Genomic DNA, 26,411 nt, shown 5'->3' with positions numbered 1-26,411 from the left:
GTGCGGGTAGGTCTCCATGGCAACCCCAACTCCTGCGCCACCGTCACCTAGGCGACCGACACCGCTGCCCGGTCAGGCCTCGGAGGAGCGACGGCAGCCTAGGCGGTGAGAGGTTCCCTAAATCTGGACGGCCCCCGAAGCAGGTAACTGTGACGCTGCCCCTTGGCACGGCTGACGCGGGCCCCGCTCCTCCCATCCCCAGGCGGGCATCAATGTCCCCTGGGAGTTGCCGAGGCCTGGTAACGGCTGCAAAGCGAGGGGTTGGCCTGCTCGAGGAGCCCTTCCCGGGCCCCGGCCTGGCTGCCTTCCACCCCTCTCCAGAACGGGGCCTAGCGGGTGCGTGACAGGCACGAGTGGCTCGGGGACAGAGACACGGGGTTTGTGTTTTCAGTGCCTGAAAGGGTAGGTTGCTTGGACTACAAACGTATTCTGTATAACCGAAGGGGCGCACGTGTGGGAATACGAGGATTTCGGCAGCGAGGGGGGTGTTCTTGCTTGCGACAGGGCAGAAGGGTTGGGGTAGTGCTTACGATGCTAGATAAGGATGTTTGGAGTCTGGCCCAAACTGCTTTTGTAAGGCAAGTGAATTAAGCTGGTGGCGACTGAGCGGGTGAAACCACCTCTAGGCTCGTTTTGGGCAGGGAATGGGTCTGTTGCATTGTTGGGTTGTACTCTCCCACGCGCTTCGTATAGTGCTCAGCACACAGTGAGCTCTCAATAAATACGATTGAATGAATTCCATGGTTAAGTGGGATGTATTTCCCCTCTTGAAATCTAGATAGGCCGCATCTAATAATAATAATAACGGTGGTATTTGTTAAGCGCTTACTATGTGCAAAGCACCGTTCTATGCGCTGGGGGGATCAGGTTATCCCACATGGGGCTCACAGTTTTAATCCCCATTTTACAGATGAGGTAACCGAGGCACAGAGAAGTGAAGTGACTTGCCCAAAGTCACACAGCTGGCAAGTGGCGGAGCTGGGATTCGAACCCACGACCTCTGACTCCCAAGCCCGGGCTCTTTCCACTGAGCTACGCTGATCACAGAACCCCGTGCAGCTCATCGGGCACTAAACCCACCTAGTAATTTGGATTTCAGCTGCTCTTTTCAATCAGTCGTGTTTATTTTCAATCATTTGTATTTATTGAGCGCTTACTATCTGTTCTGTCCAGTAGAGTATGTAGTGGGGAATGGAAGTGGGGGACTGACAGAGAAGCAGCATGGTGTAGTGGATAGAGCAAGGGCCTGGCAGTCAGAGGTCACGGGTTCTAATCCACCACTTGTCTGCTGCGTGACCTTGGGCCCTTCACTTTACTTCTCGGTGTCTCAGTTGCCTCCTCTGTAAAATGGGGATGAAGACTGTGAGCTCCATGTGGGACAGAGATTGTGTCCAACCCAATTTACAGCGTTTAGTACAATGCCTGGCACTTAGTAAGCACATAGCAAATTCCACAATTATTATCACTATTATTATCAAAGAGGTGTCTGGTATTCTTGAGTGCTGACAGTGGTCATCCTTCTAGTAGCCCTTTGTCATCTAACAATAAATATGGTTTTTATTAAGTGCGCATTCTGTACCCCGGTGCTGAGGTAGCTCCGGATAATCAGATCAGGCCGTTTCTGCCCCACGTGGGACTCACAATCTAAAAGGAAAGGAAACTAGGTGTTATCCCCGTTTTGAGAGATATAGAAAGCAAGGCCCAGCGAGGTTAAGTGACTAGTCCAAGGTCTCAAAGCCAGGCCAGTAACAGTCCATCTCTCCGCCTTCATGTATGCTGCAAACAATCTAAACGGGTGAGAATTTTTTCCCCTGTGCTGCTGCCCCAGCCTTGACTCTGGACTGCTTTGTCCAAGTGCTGAGCCAGATCAGAAGTGAACTTGGACTCACCTCTGCAGAATACTGCTCGTGAATATGCAAGTGTCATCTTGTATGTGCCATCTTCTACAGGCTGGAATTTTACTTCTCACCTCCTGGATACCCCAGTGTATCTAGAGAACTCACTGGCTTCAAAGCAGTCCATCACCTCACCCCCTCCTACCTCACCTTGCTTTTCTCCTTCTTACAACCCAGCCCGCACACTTCGCTCCTCTGGTACTGACCTTCTCCCTGGGCCTCCATCTCACCCGTCTCGCCGCCGACCCCTGGCCCAAGTCCTACCTCCGGCCTGGAACGTCCTCCCTCCCCAAACCCACCAGACAATCACTCTCCCCATCTTCAAAGCCTTACTGAAGTCCCATCTCCTCCAAGAGACCTTCCCAAACTAAGCCCCACTTTTCCTCATCTCCCACTCCCTTCCACTTCACCCTGACTTACTCCCTTTGCCTTCCCCTCTCTCCCAGCCCCACAGCCCTTATGTACATATCTCTAATCTTATTCATTTGTATTGATGTCTGTCTCCCCCACTCTAGACTTGAGCTCGCTGTGGGCAGGGATTGTCACTCTTTATTGTTGTATTGTACGTTCCCAAGCACTTAGTACAATGGCCTCCACACAGTAAGCACTTAATAAATACGATCGAATGAATGAATGTATTTTCTTATTCTGTGGCTGGCTATTTTTCTGCCTCTTGTTTGGGTGTCCCTCAAAGACTGCTCTGGACCGCCTCCTCCCCTCAGCTCACACTCATTCTTTCGGGGAGCTCGTCCGCTCTCAAGGTTTCGGCAGACAGCTTTATGACTCCAAAATCGAATCAATCCATGGTATTTACTGAGCGCTTATGTGCAGAGGACAGTATTAAGCCCTTGAGAGAGTACAACAGAATTAGCAGACCGCTCACGGTAAGTGCTGAATACAAACTATTACCACTAATGCTAGCTAGGTAGCTAGCTAGCCCCACCCTCTCATCTCTAAGTCACTCTCACAATTCCTATTTCCACCTGGCCATCCACATATCAGCCTCCTCTTTGGTCTCCCGGTCTCCAGTTTCTCTTTCTCTACTCCTTACCTTTATTGGGCGGGGATTGTCTCTATCTGTTGCCGAATTGTACATTCCAAGTGCTTAGTACAGTGCTCTGCACATAGTAAGTGCTCAATAAATATGATTAAATGAATGCTGCCTGGGTTATTTTTCTAAAACTGTGTTCTGCACATGCCTCTCAACACATCGGAAACCTCCACCGCTTACCCGTTCCTCCCCTCATTTGGCAAAATTCCTGACTTTTGGCTTTAAAACAATTTCCTCAGCCCTCTTCTCCCATTACCACCCAACTTGCACTCTTCATTGCTCCAAAACTAATCTTTTTATTGCACCTGGCTCTTCACTCAATCCCCTCTGATGCCTTGTGCAGCTGGAGGATCCTTTCTCCAGCCTCAAACTCCGTCTCTTTTCAAATCTGTTGGGCTACTCCTCTTCTCTTCTTCAAAGCCCTCCTGAAATCTCAGGTCCTCCAAGAGACCGTCCCCAAATAGCAATCGTTCCTTTAGGTCATATCCGACTTTTTCAGCACTTATCCATTCACAGGCACCCATGGCACTTTAATAACAATCATTACGGGATTCACTGAGCCATAGTACACTTGAATACATTTAGACTTAAGGACTCTGCTATTTAACTTCTCATCTATTAACTTATCCAACTTAACATTCTTATTTTCCTATCTCCATTATCTTGTGTCAGTCTCGGAGCACAGGTGGGTAAAGAGTTGATAGAAAAGATAGGGAGAGCTGGTGGACACTTTCCGCTTGATGCAGAGAAACCCTGTGAGGTTTTTGAGGAGTGGATAGGTATGTGCTAAGAAACTCTGCAAGAAGATGATTTATGAAGGACTGTAGAGTATAAACTGAAGTGGAGGAGACATTGAATTCATTCATTCATTCAATAGTATTTATTGAGCGCTTACTATGTGCAGAGCACTGTACTAAGCGCTTGGGATGAACAAGTCGGCAACAGATAGAGACGGTCCCTGCCGTTTGACGGGCTCACGGTCTGATCGGGGGAGACGGACAGACGAGAACGATGGCAATAAACAGAGTCAAGGGGAAGAACATCTCGTAAAAACCGATGGCAACTAAATAGAATCGAGGCGATGTACAATTCATTAACAAAATAAATAGGGTAACGAAAATATATACAGTTGAGCGGACGAGTACAGTGCTGTGGGGATGGGAAGGGAGAGGTGGAGGAGCAGAGGGAAAAGGGGAAAAGGTAGAAGGTAGAAAGACGAGAGAGAAGGTCGATGCTATAGTCTAACAGTCAAACAAGAAGTTTTTGGATTAAAGCAACACCTTTTCCTTAAGGAAATTTGTGTTGCCATGCTCCCAGACTGTTGAAATTTCAAAGATATTATTGGGCAAATAATTCCAGTTCCAAGAAGCAGCAACAATATACCTTTCCTGTTGACAGTTGCTGTTTTTTTCTGAAAATTGGTCGTGCCAAGTGGAGAATAAATTCTATTAAGTTTTGAAGAGGTATGGATGAATCACCAAGTCTGAAGGATCACTATTTTGATGTGTGTTTCCAAATGCAACGGAAAAACAACCCTTATATTATGCATGTGCTCGAAGAAGCGGACATAGAAAATCAAAAGTAAGTAAATACTAAAACCACAACCACCCGTGACGTTTTCTTAAACTCATCCTGTATAAATTCGGAAAGCTAATTTCCCTGAGAGTTACAGGGAAAATGAGGGAGAGTTAAAAGGACCGGAGTTGCAGAGTAGCCATTATTTGAATCTTTAGATAAGACGATTCTTTAAAGAACTTATGACATCCTTTAATTGTGAAACTTAAAATTCCTGGTTCCAAAAAAGGCTACCAATGCTTATTCTGTTTAGATGCAACTTCCCCAAGTCACTGGCCTGGAACTCCCTCCTTCTTCATTTCCGACAGGCCATCCCTCTCCCCACTTTCAAAGCCTTATTAAAACCACCTCTGCGAGAGACCTTTCCCAACTAAACCCTCATTTCCCTTACTCCTTCTCCCTTCTGCGTCACCCGTGCATCTAGATTTGTAGCCTGTATTCACACCCACCATCAGCTCCACAACACTTACGTAGATAGTCGTAATTTATTTTTGTCTCTCCCTCTACACCTTTAAGCTCCTTGTGGGCAGGGAACGCGTCTACCAACTCTGAAATTCTCTACTTTCCCAAGTACTTAGTACAGTGCTCTACACAGAGTAAACGCTCAATCAAGCAAGATTAGGACACTCCTTTTTTGCTGAGCATTTATTCCGTTTCCATTCATTTATTGAGGTATTTATTCATCTTTGTTTTAAAATATTTCTCTATGATAACAGATCGACGTGTGGAATCACACTAAAAATAGCCGGGAATAACCGCTTGGTGGCCGTTCAGAGGGTAACAGATGATGATTTTGAAGTCCTCGCTTGTGTTTTAAAAAATAACTCGTTAATTAAAGGTACAAATCCTGCTCCCTGTGTGTTCTTTAAAGAAACCCTATCTAAGAATATCATTCCATGGGTTGTTCTGCTCGCTGTGCGCCCGTTGTTGGGCAGGGATTGTCTCTATCTGTTGCCGAACTGTACGTTCCAAGCGTTTAGTACAGTGCTCTGCACATAGCAAGCTCTCAATAAATACGATTGAATGAATGTGTCTGTTATATTGTTTTGTTGTAGTCTCCCAAGCACTTAGTACGGTGCCTTGCACATAGTAAGCACTCAATAAATGCGACTGATTGATTTCCATACAGTTTCCTTCATAAATTAGTTATTAATGGTATTTGTTAAGCGCTTACTAGGTGTTAAGCGCTTACTATGTGCCAGGCACTGTTGTAAGCACTGGGCTGGAAACAAGCAAATAATAACACTAATAATGATGGTATTTGTTATCGGGTTGGACGTCGTCCCTGTCCCACTTGGGGCTCCCAGTCTCAATCCTCATTTTACAGATGAAGGGACTGAGGCACAGAGAAGTGAAGTGACTTGCCCAAAGTCACGCAGCCGACAAGTGGCAGAGCCGGGATTCGAACTCATGAGCCCTGACTCCAAAGCCCGTGCTCTTTCCCCTAAGCCACGCTGCTTCTCAGTTTTATGTGAGAATTTTTGGTCATGAATTAATTTGTGTGTATTTCAGGTCTGGATGTCCGATACAACCGGCTAACTGATGCTGGAGCTGAACATGTTGCCAAACTACTTCAGGTGTTTTCATTTCCAAAATGTTTTTACTTTTGCTAAAGTAATGCCACACTTTTTCAAGGATGCCATTAGAATCCCCGGAGGACACTGGTTTTATACAGTTCCTTTAATCCCAGATCCACATAATCACTTCAATTACATGTTTTGTCCTGAAGCTTTTTAAGTGTACTTCCTTTAGTAATTTTCTTATGGTACCACTGTTTTCAAGCTTATTGCAGTTCATAACGAATACAAGTAGTAAACCCGAATCAAAATTCAAAGCTTTTTTCCTCAAATTTAAAACAGAAGTTGCCTATTTCATTCAGAAGGCAGCTATATTTGGATGTGACAGATTTCTTCTCTAAAAAGTTTTATTTAAATGTATTTTAATATAGGTCGAGTTAAAAGTGTCAACAAAGGTTTTTTTCCATTCTCTTAAAAGGAAAAATCTTCCTAACCTGATCCAAAAATAATTTACAGATCCTTTTTTATTTTCTCAATAATAGGAGACTCCTGCTCTCGATTACTTGAATCTTATGTTTAACGATATTGGCACCAATGGCGCAGAGTTGATAGCTAAAGCCTTACATGTAAGTACAGTATATTCTCAACATTTGCAAAATTATCGTACTTTGATATGTTTGATAATTGATGATAATTGATGTCTGACTACTTGTTTTGCCGTCTGTCTCCTCCTTTTAGTCTGTGAGCCCATTGTTGGGGAGAGATTGTCTCTATCTGTTGCCGAATTGTACATTCCAAGCGCTTAGTACAGTGCTCTGCACACAGTAAGCGCTCAATAAATATGTCTGAAGGAATGAATGAATGCTTTGGCATTTTAATCCTTTTAAAATCCACCCCCTCCATCTGACCCGCCCCCCCCCCCCCCACATCATCCCTTCGCACCTCATCAAAACGCTTGACCTCCTTTCTTCCCTCCCTGACCACCATCTTCAACTGATCACTCTCCAGTGGCTTTTTTCCCTCTAATTGCAAACAAGCTCGTGTCTCCTCTATCCTAAAAAACCCTCCCTCGATCCCACGGATCCCTCCAGCCTCATCTCTCTGCTACCATTCCCCTCCATACTCCTTGAACAGGTTGTCTTCACCCACTTCCTCCACTTCTTCTCCTCCAATTTTCTGTTTGGCCCCTTCCAATCTGACTTCCACTTCCTTCACTCCATAGTTACTGCCCTCACAGGTCCCCAGTGATCTTCTTCTTGCCAAATCCAACAGCCTCTACTCCACCCTATCCTCCCAGACCTATCATCTGCCTTTGACACTGTTGACCACCCCCTTCTCCTGGAAACTTTATCCAACCTTGGCTTCACTGATATTGTCCTCTCCTGGTTCTCCTCCTATCTCGCTGGCTGCTTAATCCCAGTCCTTTTTGTGGGCTCCTCTTCTCCCTCCCACCTCTAAACTGTACGAGTTCCTCAAGGCTCAGTTTTGGGTTCCTTTCTATTCTCCATCGTCACACACAGTCCCTCCCATGGCTTCAACTACCATCTTTATGTGGCTGATTCCCAAATCTGCATCTCCAGCCCTCTTCTCTCTCCTTCTCTTCAGTCTCATATTTCCTCCTACCTCCAAGATATCTCTACTTGGATGTTCCGCCGGCAACTCAAACTAAACGTGTCCAAAACAGAACTCCTTATCTTCCTACCCAAACGCTGTCCTCCCCTTGACATTCCAATAACTGTAGATAACACCATCATCCTCAGTGTCTCACAAGCCTGTAACCTTGGCATTGTCCTCAACTTCTTTCCCTCATTCAAACCACATATTCAATCTGTCGCCAAATCCTGCTAAATCCACCCTTTCCTCTCCATCCACACTACTAAAACATTAATTCAAGCACTTATCCTATCAATCGTATTTATCCTCTCCCGCCTTGATTACCGCATCAGTCTCCTTGCTGACCTCCCTGCCTCCTCTCTCTCCCTATTTCAGCCTAAACATTGCTCTGCTACCTCGATTACTATTATTATTATGGTATTTGTTAAGTGCTTACTATGTACCGTTCTAAGCTCTGGGGTAGATACAAGGTAATCAGGTCGTCCCCATGAGGACCGTCTTGATCCCCCTTTCACAGATGAGGTACCTGAGGCACAGAGAAGTCAAGTGGCTTTCCCAATGTCACACAGCAGACAAATGACGGAGCCCGGATTAGAACCCACGTCCTCTGACTCCCAGGCCTGTGCTCTTTCCACGAAGCCACGCTGCTTCTAAACCTGCGTCTAGTCCCAACTCTACCACACGTTGCTAAGTGACCTTGGGCAAGTCACTTCATTTCTCTGAGCCCCTATTACATCATCTGTAAACTGGGGATTAAGGGTGTGAGCCCCATGTGGGACGGGGACTATGTCCAACCTGATTAATTTGTATCAACCCCAGTGCTTAGAATAGTGCTTGGCACACAGTAGGCATTTAAACAAGTACCAAAGTTGTTATTATTAAGTATCTTCATCCCATCCTCCCTGAGTGGGGGACATAGGAGCCGTCACCAGTGGCAGAGAGCAGTGGCAATCAAGGAGGGGAGAAGAGGAGCCGGGCAAAATGGTGAATGTCGTCTCTCACTCCTGAAGCTTGAAATGCTGAAATTTCACCTTCTTAAGGATGTTCTCACCTCCACTGCTCTTTCGGGTAGACCCTTAGCCTGATTTTGGATTATCTAAGTCAGTCGGTCAATTGTAATTACTGAGCGTTTACTGTCTGTAGACCACTGTACTAAGTGCTTGGGAATGGACAATACAACAGAGGTGGGTGATACATTCTCTGCCCACAGCAAGCTTACAGTCTAGAGTTATCAGTTATAATTTCCACATATTTCACGTAGCGATCAATAGCTCAAACAAAGTATTTATCGAGCATCCGCTGTGGGCAGAGAACTCTACGAAGTGCTTGGAGAGGTCAGCAGGAGACCTGCCCTCAAGGAATTTATGGTCTAATCAGGGAGGAAGACGAATTAAGATAGAGGAGAAAGGAGAAATGGTTATTTAGGCAAGTGATTTAATCAACCATATTTATTGAGCACTTACTGTGGGCAGAGCACTGTACTAAGCAACAGACACGTTCCCTGCCCGCAGCCAACTTACAGTCTAAAGAGAGCTTATGGTAGAGGGTATAAAATGGACCGAACGTACAAGAAATGCTTCTAGCAGCGAGTGCATGAATGCTATGTAGATGTACAAGTTCGGTTGGATGGGAGGGGATGTCTATTGTACGGAGAAGAAACATCAATTAGGGAAGGCCTGGTGCAGGAGATGTGATTTCACAGTCAGCTATGTGGCTGTGGGCAAGTCACTTAACTTTTCTGTGCCTCGGTTACCTCATCTGTAAAATGGGGATGAAGACTGTGAGCCTCACGTGGGACAACCTGATTACCCTGTAATGATGTTGGTATTTGTTAAGCGCTTACTATGTGCAAAGCACTGTTCTAAGAGTTGGGGGGATACAAGGTGATCAGGTTGTCCCTCATGGGGCTCCCAGTCTTCATCCCCGTTTTACGGATGAGGTAAATGAGGCACAGAGAAGTTAAGTGACTTGCCCAAAGTCACACAGCTGACAAGTGGCGGAGCTGGGATTAGAACCCATGATCTCTGACACTGACTCTGATACCCTGTCTCTCCCCCAGTGCTTAGAACAGTGCTCTGCACCTAGTTAGCGCTTAACAAATACCAACATTATTATTATTATTATTTCAGGAGGGCTTTGAAGGTAGGAAGAGCAGTGGCCCTGGTGGATTTGAAGGGGTGGGGGCTATCAAGATCAAGCAAGGGTGGGAGGTGGGAGAGATGGCAAGTGAACCAATTCTGTATTTTTTTCTTTGCAGTGTATCCTCACCAATTACTGCTCCTGCAATTCTGCACAAACTATGTATTTGTGAACTCACGACCACCTGCAGCACTTCTCTACATGTCAATTTACATACCCTACTACAAAATCACTTAAACCCTATACATAGCCATTTCCCCTTCCTATTATCGCAAATTATTTTTGCACTTGTCTCTCCTGCTAGATGGCAAACTCCTGGGGGCAGGGATTGTGTCTACTAACGACAGTACTCTCCCAAGCACTTAGTACAGCGCTCTTCACCCAGTAGGCATTCAATAAATACTATTGATGAACTAATGGCAAGAGGTCGGATAGAATCCCAGTCCAGATTATTTCGAGAGGACTGTTACCATGTTGATCTTTGAGAATCTGAGCACAGAAATCTTCCTACTTAGGAGAACCAAACTCTCAAATACCTGAGAATGACTGGAAACAAGATTGACAATAAGGGTGGAATGCATTTTGCGGAAATGCTGCAAATTAACTCAACGCTGGAGAAATTAGATTTGGGAGACTGCGATCTGGTGAGTACACATTTCTAAAAAGACTATATCAATACCTGTAGTGACGTTACATCTCATCAGGCAAGTCAAGTAAGCGTCGACGAATAGGCTACGAGGGGAAGGAAGAGATGCTGGCACAGCGGTCTTCCTGGGGAGCGCCCTGGCTACCACGCAGCACGCCCCGGCCCAAAATGGAGTAATAATAATGGTATTTACTAAGCGCTTACTATGTGCAGAGCACCGTTCTAAGCGCTGGGGTAGATACAGGGTAATCAGGTTGTCCCACGTGAGGCTCACAGTTAATCCCCATTTTACAGATGAGGTAACTGAGGCACAGAGAAGTTAAGTGACCTGCCCACAGTAGCCGTGTGGGAACCTGGAAACATTCGAACACATCCAAATCTGCCAGATTTAGGGAGCATCTGGCTCTGCCTCAACCACGCGGTGGCTTTCCAACTCCTTACTAACTCCATTTATCAGCTCTCAACTCCCACCAAACTCTAGCTTTTGTTTTTGTTTCAATGGTATTTGTTAAGCGCTTACTATGTGCTAGGCTTTGTACAAACAGCTGAGGTAGATACAAGATAATCAGGTTGGACACAGTCCACGTCCCTCCTGGGCTCCCAGCTAGAATCACCATTTTACAGAGGACGTAACTGAGATATCGGGGTTATCCAAGGGACTTACTGTCACGCAACAAACGGCGGAGCTGGGATTAGAATCCAGGTCCTCTGACTCCCGGGCCCGGGCTCTTTCCGCAAGGCCATGTCGCTTCCCGAATCCAGAAGTGTGAGTGAGAGGACGGTACGGACCCCGGAAGGGAAGTGTGGGAGGTGAGGGATGCCACTCTCGGGAACCTTGGGCCTTCCCTGCCTATGGAACGAGACAGAAGCAAGATTGTCAAGGATGGGAAGCCACTGAATTGCTAATATTGATCATTTTGGGGCCTCATCTTCCTCATCTCTGAAATTTGAAAACTGCCCTGTAGAGGGGCAGCATGGTGGGTGATTTGGACTCTAGCCCCAGCTCTGACACTGGCTTCTGTGGATCTTTCCTTACGTTAGTCTTCAAACCTCTTTGAACCACAATTCCCTTATCTCTCCTTCTTTCTTAGACAAACTGTGTCTGATCTGATTACTTTTTATCTAACCCAGTGCTGATCACAGAGTATGTACTTAATGAATGCCATTCTTCTTATTCAGTAGCAAGCATCATCCTCACACTCCCAGATCAGATATGTGTGTATGTAGATATATAATACAGTAGATAAATGATGATAAAGTACTTCTTCATTCATATTGATGTTTGTCTTCCCCTCTATTATGATGGCATTTGTTAAGCGCTTCTATGTGCCAAGCACTGTTCTAAGCGCTGGGAGGGGGGGAATACAAGGTGATTAGGTCATCCCACGTGGGGCTGACAGTCTTAATGCCCATTTTACAGTTGAGGTAACTGAGGCACAGAGAAGTGAAGTGACTTGCCCAAAGTCACACAGCTGACAAGCAGCAGAGCTGGGATTTGAACCCATGACCTCTGACTCCCCAGCCCATGCTCTTTCCACTGAGCCGTGCTGCCCCTCTAGACTGCATGCTCATTATGGGCAGGGAACGTGGGCTAATTCTTTTGTATCGTACTCTCCCGAGTGCTTAGAACAGTGCTCTGCACATAGTAAGCACTAAATAAATTCATTAATTGAGATATAGATTTTTTTGTGTGGGTGTACATGTATATATGTATAGAGAGAGAGACATAGATATATAGATATGGCTATATATATATATATAGCTAGTAGCAGTGGAAGAGTTTATAGCTAATAAAATAACACAGTATTATTTAGCATTTGAGCAAGATTAGTCCTTTGGGAACACTGATAAGATAATGACAAATGCGTCTGTTCTAATGCTAGCATGTTTTATATGTTTAATTTTTGAATTAGCATTTTTCATCCTTTCAAAATATGTCTTCTGCTAAAGGACTCTCACAGATACGTTTCTGGGAGCTTGATTATATATTGTGTAATTTTTTTTAATAATTTTCTCATTTTCAGGGTACACAAAGCTTGATTGCATTAGCAACAGTACTAATTCAAAACCAAGCAATCAAGGGGATAAACTTAAATCGTCCTATCCTCTACAGCCAAGAGGTATGTACTGTAAATTAGTCAACAGTTAGTTTTATGTTCATGTATGTGTGGTTTTTTTTTGTCAGTTAGTTTTCTGAGAAGTAGCATGGCTTAGTGAAAAGAGCGTGGTCTTAGGAGACAGAGGTCGTGGGTTCTAATCCCGGCTCCGCCACCTGTCAGCTGGGTGGGCAAGTCACTTAACTTCTCGGTGCCTCAGTTCCCTCATCTGTAAAATGGGGATTAACACTGTGAGCCCCACGTGGGACAACCTGATTACCCTGCATCTACCCCAGGGCTTAGAACAGTGCTCGGCACATAGTAAGCGCTTAACGAATACCAACGTTATTAATAATACAAACGGACACATTCCCTGCCCACAACGAGCTTACTGTACTGAGCGCTGGGGTAGATACAGATTTACCCATTTGGTCGTAGTCCAGGTCCCACATGGGGCTCACAGCCTTAATCCCCATTTCACAGAGGCCAGGAGAAGTTAAGTGATTTGCCCAAGGGTGCGGAGCAGACAGGGAGAGAAGCCAGGATTAGAACCCAGATCCTCCTGGGTTATTATTATTTTAATAATAATAGTAGTATTAATATTAATAAGGGCTTGGTATATGCTAGACACGGAGGTAGATACATCCTACCTCTGGCCCGGAATTTCCTTCCTCCACATATCAGACAGATAATTTTTGCTTTCCCTCCTTTCGAAGCTTTAGTGAAGGGACATCTCCTCTAAGAAGGTTTCCCTGACTAAACTCTTCTCTTCTCCCACTCCCTCTGCGTAGCCCTGACTTGTTCCCTTCATTCCTCCCTCCCAGCCCCGAAGCCCCCATCTAATTATCAGTAATTTATTTATTTGGGTATTCATTCATTCAGTAGTATTTATTGAGCGCCTACTGTGTGCACGGCACTGTACTAAGCGCTTGGAATGGACAATTCGGCAACAGAACTGTAATTCTGTTCAGCAACAGAATTGTAATAATAACATTGGTATTTGTTACGTGCTTACTATGTGCCGAGCACTGTTCTAAGCGCTGGGGTAGACACAGGGGAATCAGGTTGTCCCACGTGGCGTTCACAGTCTTAATCCCCATTTTACAGATGGGATAACTGAGGCACAGAGAAGTGAAGTGACTCGCCCACAGTCACACAGCTGACAAGCGGCGGAGCCGGGATTCAAACCCATGACCTCTGACTCCAAACCCCGGGCTCTTTCCACTGAGCCAAGCTGCTTCTCACATTGTATGTTAATGTCTGTCTCCCCCTCTAGGCTGTTAGCTCGATGTAGGCAGAGCATGTATCTGTTGTTGTATTGGACTCTCCCAAGTGCTTAGTACAGTGCTTTGCACACAGTAAGCGCTCAATAAATACGATTAAATTAACGAATGACTGAATACAAGGTCATCAGATCATATACAGTCTCCGTCCTACAAAGGTCTTACAGTCTATCTTATAATAATAATCGTGACGGTATTTGTTAAGCGCTCACTATGTGCCAAGCACTGTTCTGAGCGCTGGGGTCGATGCAAGGTAATCACGTTGTCCCACGTGGGGCTCACAGCCTCAATCCTCATTTTCCAGATGGGGTCACTAAGGCACAGAGAAGCAGGGTTGGCTCAGTGGAAAGAGCCCAGGCTTGGGAGTCAGAGGTCATGGGTTCAAATCCTGGCTCCGCCACGGGGCAGCTGTGTGACTCTGGGCAAGTCACTTCACATCTCTGTGCCTCAGTTACCTCATCTGCAAAATGGGGATTAAAACTGTGAGCTTCATGCGGGACAACCTGATTAACTTGTATCCCCCCCGGCGCTTAGAACAGTACTTTGCACATAGTAAGCACTTAACAAATGCCAACACTATCATTATTAGTTAAGTGACTTGCCCTAAGGCACACAGCTGATAGGTGGCGGAGCCGGGATTAGAACCCGTGACCCCTGACTCCCAAACCCGGGCTCTTTCCGCCAAGCCACGCTGCTCCTCATCTCATCCGTCGCCCCCACTCCCGAATTGTGGGCAGTTGGGATTGTCACTCTTTATGGCTGTATTGTACTTTCCCAAGTGCTTAGTACAGTGCTCTGCACACAGTAAGTACTTAATAAATTTGACTGAATGGATGAATGAATTCCCATTTTACAGGTGAGTAAACCAAAGCCTAGAGAGGTTAAGTGACTTCTTCAAGGTCACACAGCAAGCCAGTGGCCAAGCCGCCTTCTCGTCTTGTGCTGTCTACATGAAGCCACAATAGCTGAGCAGAATTTTCTGTAGGGACGGGTTAAATTTGACTGTCAAAAAAAGAAGCCACTGTCCTTTTATCAGAATAACAATAATAACGATGGTATTTGTTAAGCCTTTACTATGTGCCCAGCACTGTTCTAAGCGCTGGGGGAGATAACAAGCTGATCAGATTGTCCCACGTGGGGCTCACAGTCTTCATCCCCATTTTCCAGATGAGGGAACTGAGGCCCAGTGAAGTGAAGTGACTTGCCCAAAGTCACACAGCCGATAAAGTGGCAGAGACGGCATTAGAACCCGTGACCTCTGACTCCCAAGCCCGGGCTCTTTCCACTGAGCCACTCTGTTTCTCCAGAACCAGGAACATAACAATAATAATAATAATGATGATGGCATTTGTTAAGCGCTTACTATGGGCAAAGCACTGTTCTAAGCGCTGGAAAGGATACAAGGTGATCAGGTGGTCCCACATGGGGCTCACAGTCTTAATGCCCAGTTTCCAGATGAGGTAACTGAGGCCCAGAGAAGTGAAATGACTTGCCCAGGGTCACACGGCTGACAAGAGGCAGAGCCGGGGATTCGAACCCATGACCTTTGACTCCCGAGCCCGGGCTCTTTCCACTGAGCCCTGCGGTTTCTCTACATGCCACTCCAGTATTTTTGCGGAGAGGAAACAAAGGGCCCAGCAGGTGCTGGAGTCTTGGAGAAGGAGGTCAGTCGATGCAAGTTTGAAAACCATCGCAACAAGGGGACACAGAGTTGTTTCAATCGATAAGATTTTTACGTTGAGTTTCCATCCGAATAAACTGAAGTCTCGTCTTCTAGGAAGAGACCACCGTCCACGTCAGCCATATGTTAAAAGAAAACTCCAATCTTCTTGAACTGCACATGTGCAAGCACGGCATGAAGAACTTTGGGATGGAACGGTTGTGTGACGCGTTATATTTAAACCGCAGTCTTCGATACCTGGACCTCAGCTGGTGAGGGGTTTCGATGACCTTTTCGAGACCATCTATTCGACACATTTTAGAGTACGATTCCCCCACAGAAAGCTCAACGCAACACGAGAAGCAGCGGGGCTCAGCGGCAAGAGCCCGGGCTCGGGAGTCAGAGGTCGTGGGTTCTAATCCCGGCTCCGCCGCTTGTCAGCTGGGTGACTCTGGGCAGGTCGCTTCACTTCTCTGTGCCTCAGTTCCTTCATCTGTAAAATGGGGATTAAGACTGTGAGCCCCCCAAGTGGGACAACCCGGCGACCCTGTATCTACCCCAGCGCTTAGAACGGTGCTCTGCACATAGTGAGCGCTTAATACCAACATTATTATTAAGAAGGAGGAGGAGGGAGGAGGAGGGACGAGGAAGGAGGAGGAAGGAGGAATGAGGAAGGAGGAAGCAGGAGGAGGAAGGAGGAGGGCTTGTTGGATTAGGAGGACGGTGAGAGCGGGGAAAAGATGAAGAAACACCGGGAAGTCAAAACCTGCAAAGATACACCACGGTCCTGAGTTTCTCGAACGGAGATACTGTTGATGCTGACTGTATTGGGATAAAGAGGAGTAAGTTCATTTTTTACGGTTAAGTGCTTAGCAGTGGGGCTCAGTGGAGAGAGCCCGGGCTTGGGAGTCAGAGGTCACGGGTTCAAATCCCGCCTCTGCCACTTGGCAGCTGGGTGACTGTGGGCAAGGCACTTCACTTCTCTGGGCCTCAGTTCCCTCGTCTGGAAAACGGGGATGAAGACTGTGAGCCTCACGTGGGGCAATCGGAAGACCCTGTATCTCCCCCAGCGCTTAGAACACTGCTCTGCACATAGTAAGCGCTTAACAAATACCGACATTATTTTACACATCATTAATAAAATAGAGTAATAAATAGGTACAAATAAACACAAGTACTGTGGGGAGGGGAAAGGGGGTAGAGCAGAGGGAGGAAGTAGGGGGAACGGGGAGGGGAGGAGGAGCAGAGGGAAAGGGGGGCTCAGTCTGGGAAGGCCTCCTGGAGGAGGGGAGCTCTCAGTAGGACTATTTTGATGCTATTGATGCCTGTCTACTTGTTTTGATTTGTTGTCTGTCTCCCCCCTTCTAGACCGTCAGCCCGTTGTTGGGTAGGGATGGACTCTGTTGCCGAATTGTACTTTTCAAGTGCTTAGTACAGTGCCCTGCACACACTCAGCGCTCAAAAAATACAGTTGAATGAATGTATTTCAACCATGTGAGCAATGAGCTCCCCAAGAGAATAAATGTAAAGTTAGAAGTGTAAAAAGAAGAATCTAGCAAAGAGCCTGGTGGGGCACTCACAGTTAAAGCGTGAAAAGAGGAAGAGAGTCAGCAAAGAAGACTGAGAGCCATCAGAGAGGTGGAAAGAGAACCAAGAGAGTATTGAGGGGAAACCAAGGCCGGAGGATGTCTATGTGAAGGGAGTGATCACAGTGTTGAGGGCAGTCGTGGTCAAGGGAGATGGGGACAAAATTCAGGGCCATTCAACTTGGCCAAAAGGAGGCCATTTGAGAGACTCTGGTGAGCAGAACCTTAGTCGATGGAAGAAGATTGAGAAGAAAAGTGGTGTAGAAGAAATGAAGATAACGTATATAAACTCTTCACGGAGTTTGGATAAGAACGGGAGGAAATGATAATCGTAACAATAGTAATCATGGTACTCATTAGGCACTTACTATAATAATATTAATAATGGTATTTGTTAAGCGTTTACTATGTGCAAAGCACCGTTCTACGCGCCGGGGCAGAAAATGGGTAATCAGGTTGTCCCACGTGAGGCTCACAGTTAATCCCCATTTTCCAGATGAGGTCACTGAGGCACGGAGAAGTTAAGTGACTTGCCCACAGTCACACAGTGGCAGAGCCGGCATTCGAACCCATGACCTCTGACTCCCAAGTCCGGGCTCTTTCCACTGAGCCACGCTGCTTGGATAAGAAGGGGAAGAAATAATAATAGTAAGAATAGTAATCACGGTACTCATTAAGCTCTTACTATGTGCCAAGCACTGTGCTGGAATGATAGATGGAGGGTGCAGTGGGGACAAAAGAATTTTTGGGGGTGGGGGGAATGGAGAAGACTTGAGCATGTTCGAAGACAAAGGGGAAGGAGCTAGTGGGGAGAGAGGGTGAAGATAGCAATAAGTTGGATTGTTTGGAGAAGTGGGAGGCATTAGAATCCTAGAAGGATTGGATTTTAAGAGCAGCTGCAAGACCCCCTCCAGGAAGATGGTAAAGGAAGAGGAGGATGTGGAAGTGGGAGCTGGAGAGGGGTGAGGAGATGAGTAACGAGGAGGAAAAAAGCGCCCATCCAAGATGAAACCACTATGACTATTTCTTCAAATGCGTCGTTTCGGACCCAAAGCGACTCTACGGACACCCTCTCTTCAGAATCTCCCATCTTCCCCCCCTCGCACCCGCTGCTCTTCCCCCTTCCCCTCCCCTCAGCACTGTGCTCGTTTGGATATATTATTTATTCCCCTATTTCATTCATTCATTCATTCAATAGTATTTATTGAGCGCTTACTATGTGCAGAGCACTGTACTAAGCGCTTGGAACGTACAAATCTGTAACAGAGAGAGCCAGTCCCTGCCGTTTGACGGGCTTACGGTCTGATCGGGGGAGACGGACAGACGAGAACGATGGCGATAGAGTCGAGGGGAAGAACATCTCGTAAGAACCGATGGCAACTAAATAGAATCAAGGCGATGTACAATTCATTAACAGAATAAATAGGGTGACGAAGATATATACAGTCGAGCGGACGAGTACGGTGCCGAGGGGATGGGAAGGGAGAGGGGGAGGAGCAGAGGGAAATGGGGGGAAAAGAGGGTTAAGCTGCGGAGAGGTGAGGGGGGGGGTGGTAGAGGGAGTAGAGGGAGAAGGGGAGCTCAGTCTGGGAAGGCCTCTCGGAGGAGGTGAGTTTTAAATAGGGTTTCGAAGAGGGGAAGAGAATCAGTTTGGCGGAGGTGAGGAGGGAGGGCGTTCCGGGACCGCGGGGGGACGCGGCCCGGGGGTCGACGGCGGGACGGGCGAGACCGGGGGACGGCGAGGAGGTGGGCGGCGGAGGAGCGGAGCGTGCGGGGTAGGCGGTGGAAAGAGAGAAGGGAGGAGAGGTAGGAAGGGGCGAGGTGACGGAGAGCCTCGAAGCCTAGAGTGAGGAGTTTTTGTTTGGAGCGGAGGTCGATAGGCGACCACTGGAGTTGTCTAAGAAGGGGAGTGACATGCCCGGATCGTTTCTGCGGGAAGATGAGCCGGGCGGCGGAGTGAAGAATAGACCGGAGCGGGGCGAGAGAGGAGGAAGGGAGGTCGGAGAGAAGGCCGACACGGTCGTCTAGCCGGGATATAACGAGAGCCCGTAGCGGTAAGGTAGCCGTCTGGGTGGAGAGGAAAGGGCGGATCTTGGCGATATCGTAGAGGCGAAACCGGCAGGTCTCGGTAACGGATAAGATGCGTGGGGTGAACGAGAGAGACGAGTCAAGGATGACACCGAGATCGCGGGCCCGAGAGACGGGAAGGACGGTCGTGCCATCCACGGTGATAGAGAAGTCTGGGAGAGGACCGGGTTTGGGAGGGAAGATGAGGAGCTCGGTCTCGCTCACGTCGAGTTTTAGGTGGCGGGCCGACATCCAGGCGGAGACGTCCCGGAGGCGGGAGGAGATGCGAGCCCGAAGGGAGGGGGAGAGGACAGGGGCGGAGAGGTAGATCCGCGTGTCATCTGAGTAGAGATGGTAGTTATTTTGTTAAATAGATGTACATCTCCTTGATTCTATTTATCTTGATGATGTTGTCTTGTTTTGCTCTGCCGCCTGTCTCCCCCGTTTAGGCCGTGAGCCCGTCACTGGGCAGGGACGGTCTCTATCTGTTGCCCAATTGTCCGTTCCAAGCGCTTAGTCCAGTGCTCTGCACATAGTAAGCGCTCAGTAAATACTACCGAATGAATCTTCGGCCATAAAGTCGTTCGGGTACGTGTATCCGTGGAGTTTTCTTGGTAGAGATGCAGAAGTGGTTTCCCATCGCCTTCTTCCACATTCCAAGACTACTTCCCCACAAAACATTTTCGAAACGATGGAGAAATACTGATTCTTTTCCCTTTCGGCATCTAAATCTCTTTCAGTAACCAGATAACTCGTGATGGCATGAAGTTTTTGGGAGAGCTACTGAAAAGGAATAGAACCCTGGAAGTTATCGATCTTTCTTCAAATCGAATAGAAGACGACGGAGCTATTTATCTGAGCGAAGCCCTTGCCTTCAAGAACAGGAATCTTAAAGCGTCGGTATACTTTCGGTGCTTTTTTCAAGTTGTACTCATGAAATGTGGGGGGTTTTTCCCTTGACTTAAAGAGCAACTACTGGGATTTGGTTTCATTATTGTTTGGCCAAGTCATAATTTCTCCTAACAGACTGATTGCCCTGCAGAATGAAAGTGTGGTGGTGTTTTCCATTTGATCTTACAGCGAAAAAGCTTTCTAAAGGAATATGGACAACTACGGAGTTTGTTCAGATTCATTCTTGAAAATGTACCAGAAAATTCCTTTAGCTAGTAGAATGTTTATCGTGATGCTCCAAAAGACCCTACCTCCTCCAAAGGAATACCGCTTGCAAACCAAAGAAGAGCACGGCTTAGCTAATTACAAAATAGCAAAATTTTTGAAGTGAGCGAGTCGGAATACTTTCACTCTATTTGTCCTGGGAAATAAATTTCAAAAGTCTGGAATCGGAGGGGCGCTGCACTACGTAGAAAGAGCTGTAGCAGCGTGGCTAAAGAAGCGGCGTGGCTCAGTGGAAAGAGCCCGGGCTTGGGAGTCAGAGGTCATGGGTTCGAATCCCAGCTCTGCCACTTGTCAGCTGTGTGACGGTGGGCAAGTCACTTAACTTCTCTGGGCCTCAGTTACCTCATCTGTAAAAGGGGTTTAAGACTGTGAACCTCACGTGGGACAAGCTGATTCCCCTGTATCTCCCCCCAGCGCTTAGAGCAGTGCTCTGCACATAGTAAGCGCATAAATACCAACATCATTATTATTATTATTATTAGATAGAAGCTTGTTGTGGGCAGGGAATGTGTATGTTTATTATTGTTCAGGACTCTCCCAAGCGCTTAGCACAGTGCTCCGCACAGGGTAAGCGCTCAATAAATGATGGAATGAATTGATTGAACCCCCATTTGAAATGATGACTGTGGGCTTTCTTAAGTGCTTACTATGAGCCTAGCACTGTACTGAGTGATGGGGTAGGTACAAGCTATTTAAGTTGGCCACAGTCCCCGTCCCACATGGGACTCTCAATCTAAACAGGAGGGAAAACAGATACTCTCCATTTTACAGGTGAGGAAACTGAGGCAGGGAGAATTTAAGTGACGTGCCCAAGGTCACACAAGAGGCAAGGGGCACCCCTCAGCACTGTGCTCGTCTGTCTATATTTTATCACCCTATTTATTTTGTTAATGAGGTGCCCATCCCCTTGATTCTATTTATCGTGATTACGTTGTCTTGTTTTCGTCCGTCCGTCTGCCCCGATTAGACTGTGAGCCCGTCAGTGGGCGGTGATGCTCTCTATCTGTTGCCGAATTGCACATTCCAAGCGCTTAGTACAGTGCTCTGCACATAGTAAGCGCTCAATAAATACTATTGAATGAATGAAGGGGCACAGCCACATTAGGAATTCTATTTATTTATATTGATGCTATTGATGCCTGTCTACTTGCCTTGCTTTGTTTTCTTGTCTGTCTCCCCTCTTCTGGACCGTGTTGTTGGGTAGGAATTGTCTCTGTTTGTTACCCCGTTATACTCTCCAAGAGCTTAGTACAGTGCCCTGCACTCGATAAGCGCTCAGTAAATATGACTGAATGAATGAACCCAGGTTCCATGACTACCAGGCCTGTGCTCTTTCCACTAGGCCACAGCGCTTCTCACTTACTAAGCACCATTCATTCATCCATTCAATCACATTTATTGAGCGCTTACTGTGCGCTGAGCGCTTGGGAGAGTACAACATAACAATAACCCGAAACATTCCCCGTCCTCAACGAGCTTCCAGTCCAAGCACCGTGCTTAAGTCCTAGGTAGAAATAAGATAATCAAATTAGACACCATCTCTTGTCCCACGTGTGGCTCAGTCTCCGAGGGAGGGGAAATACTCAATTTCCATTTTACAGACAAGGACGGGCTCGGGAGTCGGAGGTCGTGGGTTCTAATCCCGGATCCGCCGCTCGTCAGCTGTGTGACCTCGGGCAAGTCACTTCACTTCTCTGGGCCTCAGACTTCATCTGTAAAATGGGGGCTCATTCTTTCACTCGACAGTATTTATTGAGCGCTTACTATGTGCAGAGCACTGGACTAAGCGCTTGGAACGTACAATTCGGCAACAGATAGAGACAGTCCCTGCCCAACGACGGGCTCGCGGTCTAATCGGGGGAGACGGACGGACAAAAACAAGACAACGAGATCACGGTAAACAGAATCAAGGGGGTGAAGACTGTGAGCCCCACGTGGGGCAACCCGATCATCTCGTATCTACCCCGGCGCTTAGAACAGTGCTTGGCACATAGTAAGCGCTTAACAGATACCAACAATATTATTATTACACAGCAGGCAAATGGCAAAGCTGGTGCCTCGACTCTTAGCCCCGCAGCTCTTTCTACTAGGCCACATCGCCACCCTAAATCAATCCGTCAGTTTTTGTTGAGCGCTTCCTATGTGCCCAGCACTGTACTAAGCGATTGGGAGAGTACAACAGAATTAGCAGAGACGTTCCCTGCCCGTAACGAACTCACAGTCCGAATACACTTAGAGACATTCTAACTTCAAATAAGGAAATGTTCCTATCTACGGCTAATAATTTTGAAGCATTTTGAAGACTAACATTTGAAAAGATTTAAACACCTGAGTCACGTGATCGTTAAGTCATGAATTACTGAACTGTGGGAGAACCCTTAGTTTCTTGTGTGATTCATATTCTCTTTCCCTTTAGCTTAGCAGTGGTTGGCAACCAAATCAGTGGAAAAGGCCTAGGAGCGCTTTCAAAAGCAATGAAAACAAATCACACACTTTCCAATATCTACATATGGGGAAACGCACTTGATGAAGCTACCTGTTTGGTAAGCATTTTCTCTGTCCGAGATCGTTTCATCTTAATGAAAAATTCTGACCCGCACCCCCAAAACAGATTTGAATTGAATATGCGGTTTTCACACTGCCAGATTTCCAAATCTGGGCATAATTTCACATAGTACTGTTCTCTTAGGCTGCAAAAATTTTAGAGTTCTGTGATCACATTGTCTATCCCGACTCTGCCACTTGTCAGCTGTGTGACTGTGGGCAAGTCACTTAACTTCTCTGTGCCTCAGTTCCCTCATCTGCAAAATGGGGATTAACTGTGAGTCTCACGTGGAACAACCTGATGACCCTGTATCTACCCCAGCGCTTAGAACAGTGCCCTGCACATGGTAAGCGCTTAACGAATACCAACATTATTATTATCCATACATTTTTGCTGATATCTATAATCTTGGCACGGAACTACACGCTGTGGAGAATAATGATCCATTTCATGCTAGAGACTCCCCGCTGATCCGAAATCGCAGCTGCTCCAAAAATTGTCATACGCAAGACACGCTGGGTAACGGTCTACAGACGACCGTAAGAAAACATTAAAATCTGGGGAATCCCAAATACTACCCTTTCAACGAACCCGTCGTATTGACTGAGTGCTTACTATGTGCAGAGCACTGTACTAAGCCCTTGGGAGAGTACAATATAACAGAGGTGATAGGCACACTCCCCGCCCACAGTGAGTTTACTAAAGTGGGAGACAGACAATATAAATAAATGGACTACTGATATGTTTTTAAGTGCGGTGGGTCCGGGGAGCTCCACTGGCTTGTATAATAAACCTTAATTTGTACTAGTGCTTGTTGTTCTTGTACTTTAGGACATAAGAAAAAGATGATATTCAAAGCAACCAATTACCTTTATAGGTTAAAAAAAAAAGAAGAGAAATATTAGAAGCTAACATCATCAAAATTTACTAAAACACTCCCTGGAAAATCCCACCAAGAAAAGGCAAAGAATTAATGAAAGCCTTAATCACTAAACACCATTTGCTCAGCCACAGAGGCGCCCAGACCCTCTTGGGGATATCAATGTTGTTCTTTAGGTAACCCACCACGCTGAAAATTATGTTTAGGGTCTTCAAACGCTAAGTAATAACTAATAATGATGGCATTTGTTAAGCGCTTACTATGTGCAAAGCACCGTTCTAAGCGCTGGGGAGGTTACAAAGTGATCAGGTTGTCCCACGCCGGGCTCACGGTCTTAATGGCCGTTTAGAGATGAGGTAACTGAGGCACAGAGAAGTGAAGTGACTTGCCCACAGTCACCCAGCTGACAAGCGGCGGAGCCGGGATTTGAACCCATGATCTCTGACTCCCCAGCCCGGGCTCTTTCCGCTGAGCCACGTTGCTTCTCTGACAATGGCTCAAACCTTAGGAAGACTTTTTCCCCCCGTTTTTTAAATTGGTCTGGCCATTACATTCTAAAGAATAAATAGGGAGATTCTTAGAAAGATCTCGGGTACCGAGGTCAACGTAATATGTAACGGCACGGTCGCTTATGTAAATTAGCACCGCAGAGTTGCCGGCCCACTGTTAAAAATGAAAGGGATAAGAAGATCATGGAAGAAAATCAAGATTAAGATATTATATTTAAAAATAAACATACAGAATTTTAAGGCGCGGCAGCTCAGTGGCTAGAAATGGCACGGCGCGGCAGATAGAGCCCGGGCCTGGGAGTCCGAAGGTCACGGGTTCTGATCGCGGCCCTGCCTCTTGTCCGCTGTGCGACCTCGGGCAAGCCACTTCACTTCTCTGTGCCTCCGTCACCTCACCTGGAAAACGGGGATTGAGAGTTCGAGCCTCACGTGTGCAACCCACCTGGCTTGTATCCACCCAGCGCTTAGTCCAGGGTTTCGCACACAGTAAGTGCTTAACAGATACCATAATTAGTATTGACTTTAGTAGTAATAGTGTTTATTAAGCAGTTTATGTGGGCAGAGCCCTGGGAAAGAGTAGGCAGATGAGCATGAGACACACGCTGTGCAGCGTGGCTCAGTGGAAAGAGCCCGGGCTTGGGAGTCAGAGGTCGTGGGTTCGAATCCCGACTCTGCCACTTAGCTGTGTGACTGTGGGCAAGTCACTTCACTTCTCTGGGCCTCAGTTACCTCATCTGTAAAATGGGGATTACGACCGTGAGCCTCACGTGGGACGACCTGATTACCCTGTATCTACCGCAGAGCTTAGAACAGTGCTCTGCACATAGGAAGAGCTTAACAAATGCCAGCATTATTATTGAGGGGCTCACAACTTTACTGGACATTAATGTCACTTGGAATGTTCTGAAAATAATTGAATAGCTCTCTTAGGCATGACCCTTGTAATGAAAATGCTCAAATTACAACACGCCACTTGTGGTAGAAAACCAAAGACGGGCATCTTCCTGCCACAGTTCTAAAAATGACCTTTTGTTTAAAATCCTAGGCATTTTCAGACCTAATTGAAACGGGCCGACTGAAACTGGAGCATACCGATGTGGAACCGTATGTAGTGGACGGGCACGTTTACCTTTCTGAGCTCTCCCACGGCATTAAGAAGCATTATTACTGGACACCCAGTTTTGGAGAAATTGACGGCCCGGCGTCTAACGCAGGTTTTGCCATGACGCCAACAGCTCGGCATCTGTGAAACCTTTTTAAAATCGTTTTGACCTGGTCTCACCTGTTTTGTTTCGAAGCAGCGTGGGAGAGTGGATAACGTTGGCATTTGTTAAGCGCGTACTATGTGCAGAGCACTGTTCTAAGCGCTGGGGTAGATACAGGGTGATCAGGTTCTCCCGCGTGGGGCTCACAGTCTTCATCTCCATTTTACAGATGAGGTAACTGAGGCCCAGAGAAGTGAAGTGACTTGCCCACAGTCACCCAGCTGCCTCATCTTCCCTCCCAAACCCGGTCCTCTCCCAGACTTCTCTATCACCGTCGACGGCACGACCATCTTTCCCGTCTCTCGGGCCCGCGATCTCAGTGTCATCCTTGACTCGTCTCTCTCGTTCACCCCACGCATCCTATCCGTCCGTTACCGAGACCCGCCGGTCTCACCTCTACGATATCGCCAAGATCCGCCCTCTCCTCTCCACCCAGACGGCTACCTTACCGTTACGGGCTCTCGTTGTATCCCGGCTAGACTACCGTGTCGGCCTTCTCTCCGACCTCCCTTCCTCCTCTCTCGCCCCGCTCCGGTCTATTCTTCGCTCCGCCGCCCGGCTCATCTTCCCGCAGAAACGACCTGGGCCTGTCACTCCCCTTCTTAAACAACTCCAGCGGTTGCCCATCGAAAAACTCCTCACTCTAGGCTTCGAGGCTGTCCGTCACCTCGCCCCTTCCTACCTCTCCTCCCTTCTCTCTTTCCACCGCCCACCCCGCACGCTCCGCTCCTCCGCCGCCCACCTCCTCGCCGCCCCTCGGTCTCGCCCGTCCCGCCGTCGACCCCCGGGCCGCGTCCCCCCGCGGTCCCGGAACGCCCTCCCTCCTCACCTCCGCCAAACTGATTCTCTTCCCCTCTTCGAAACCCTACTTAAAACTCACCTCCTCCGAGAGGCCTTCCCTGACTGA

At 47.2% G+C, this 26,411-nt stretch overlaps 1 protein-coding gene across 2 annotated transcripts; it reads left to right on the top strand.

Moving 5' to 3' along the window:
* The first annotated feature begins 58 nt into the window (after positions 1-58).
* Positions 59-25,517, top strand: LRRC34 (leucine rich repeat containing 34). 2 transcript variants are annotated; one of them, XM_029075853.2, is made up of 11 exons: positions 59-143; positions 4,345-4,527; positions 5,238-5,359; positions 6,034-6,098; positions 6,581-6,664; positions 10,307-10,435; positions 12,462-12,557; positions 15,594-15,748; positions 19,870-20,025; positions 22,722-22,848; positions 25,285-25,517. In XM_029075853.2, the coding sequence occupies exons 2-11, from the start codon at positions 4,412-4,414 to the stop codon at positions 25,486-25,488; spliced, it is 1,254 nt and encodes a 417-aa protein (XP_028931686.1). In that variant the 5' UTR covers positions 59-143; positions 4,345-4,411; the 3' UTR covers positions 25,489-25,517. The 2 variants fall into 2 exon arrangements, with proteins under 2 accessions (XP_028931686.1, XP_039769230.1); XM_039913296.1 differs by lacking the exon at positions 59-143 and adding an exon at positions 294-402.
* The last annotated feature ends 894 nt before the right edge of the window (positions 25,518-26,411 follow it).

The sequence above is a fragment of the Ornithorhynchus anatinus genome, chromosome 1, assembly GCF_004115215.2.
Source record: "Ornithorhynchus anatinus isolate Pmale09 chromosome 1, mOrnAna1.pri.v4, whole genome shotgun sequence".
Taxonomy (NCBI): Eukaryota; Metazoa; Chordata; class Mammalia; order Monotremata; family Ornithorhynchidae; genus Ornithorhynchus; species Ornithorhynchus anatinus.
This window is presented reverse-complemented; position numbering and strand designations above follow the sequence as displayed.

What these genes read in the sequence shown, in the direction of transcription:
- LRRC34 (XM_029075853.2), top strand. Translation starts at nt 4,412, where the DNA reads ATGGATGAATCACCAAGTCTGAAGGATCACTATTTTGATGTGTGTTTC. An exon ending in GCGGACATAGAAAATCAAAA is followed by an intron (nt 4,528 to 5,237) that starts GTAAGTAAATAC and finishes CTATGATAACAG; the next exon opens with ATCGACGTGTGGAATCACAC. An exon ending in AAATAACTCGTTAATTAAAG is followed by an intron (nt 5,360 to 6,033) that starts GTACAAATCCTG and finishes TGTGTATTTCAG; the next exon opens with GTCTGGATGTCCGATACAAC.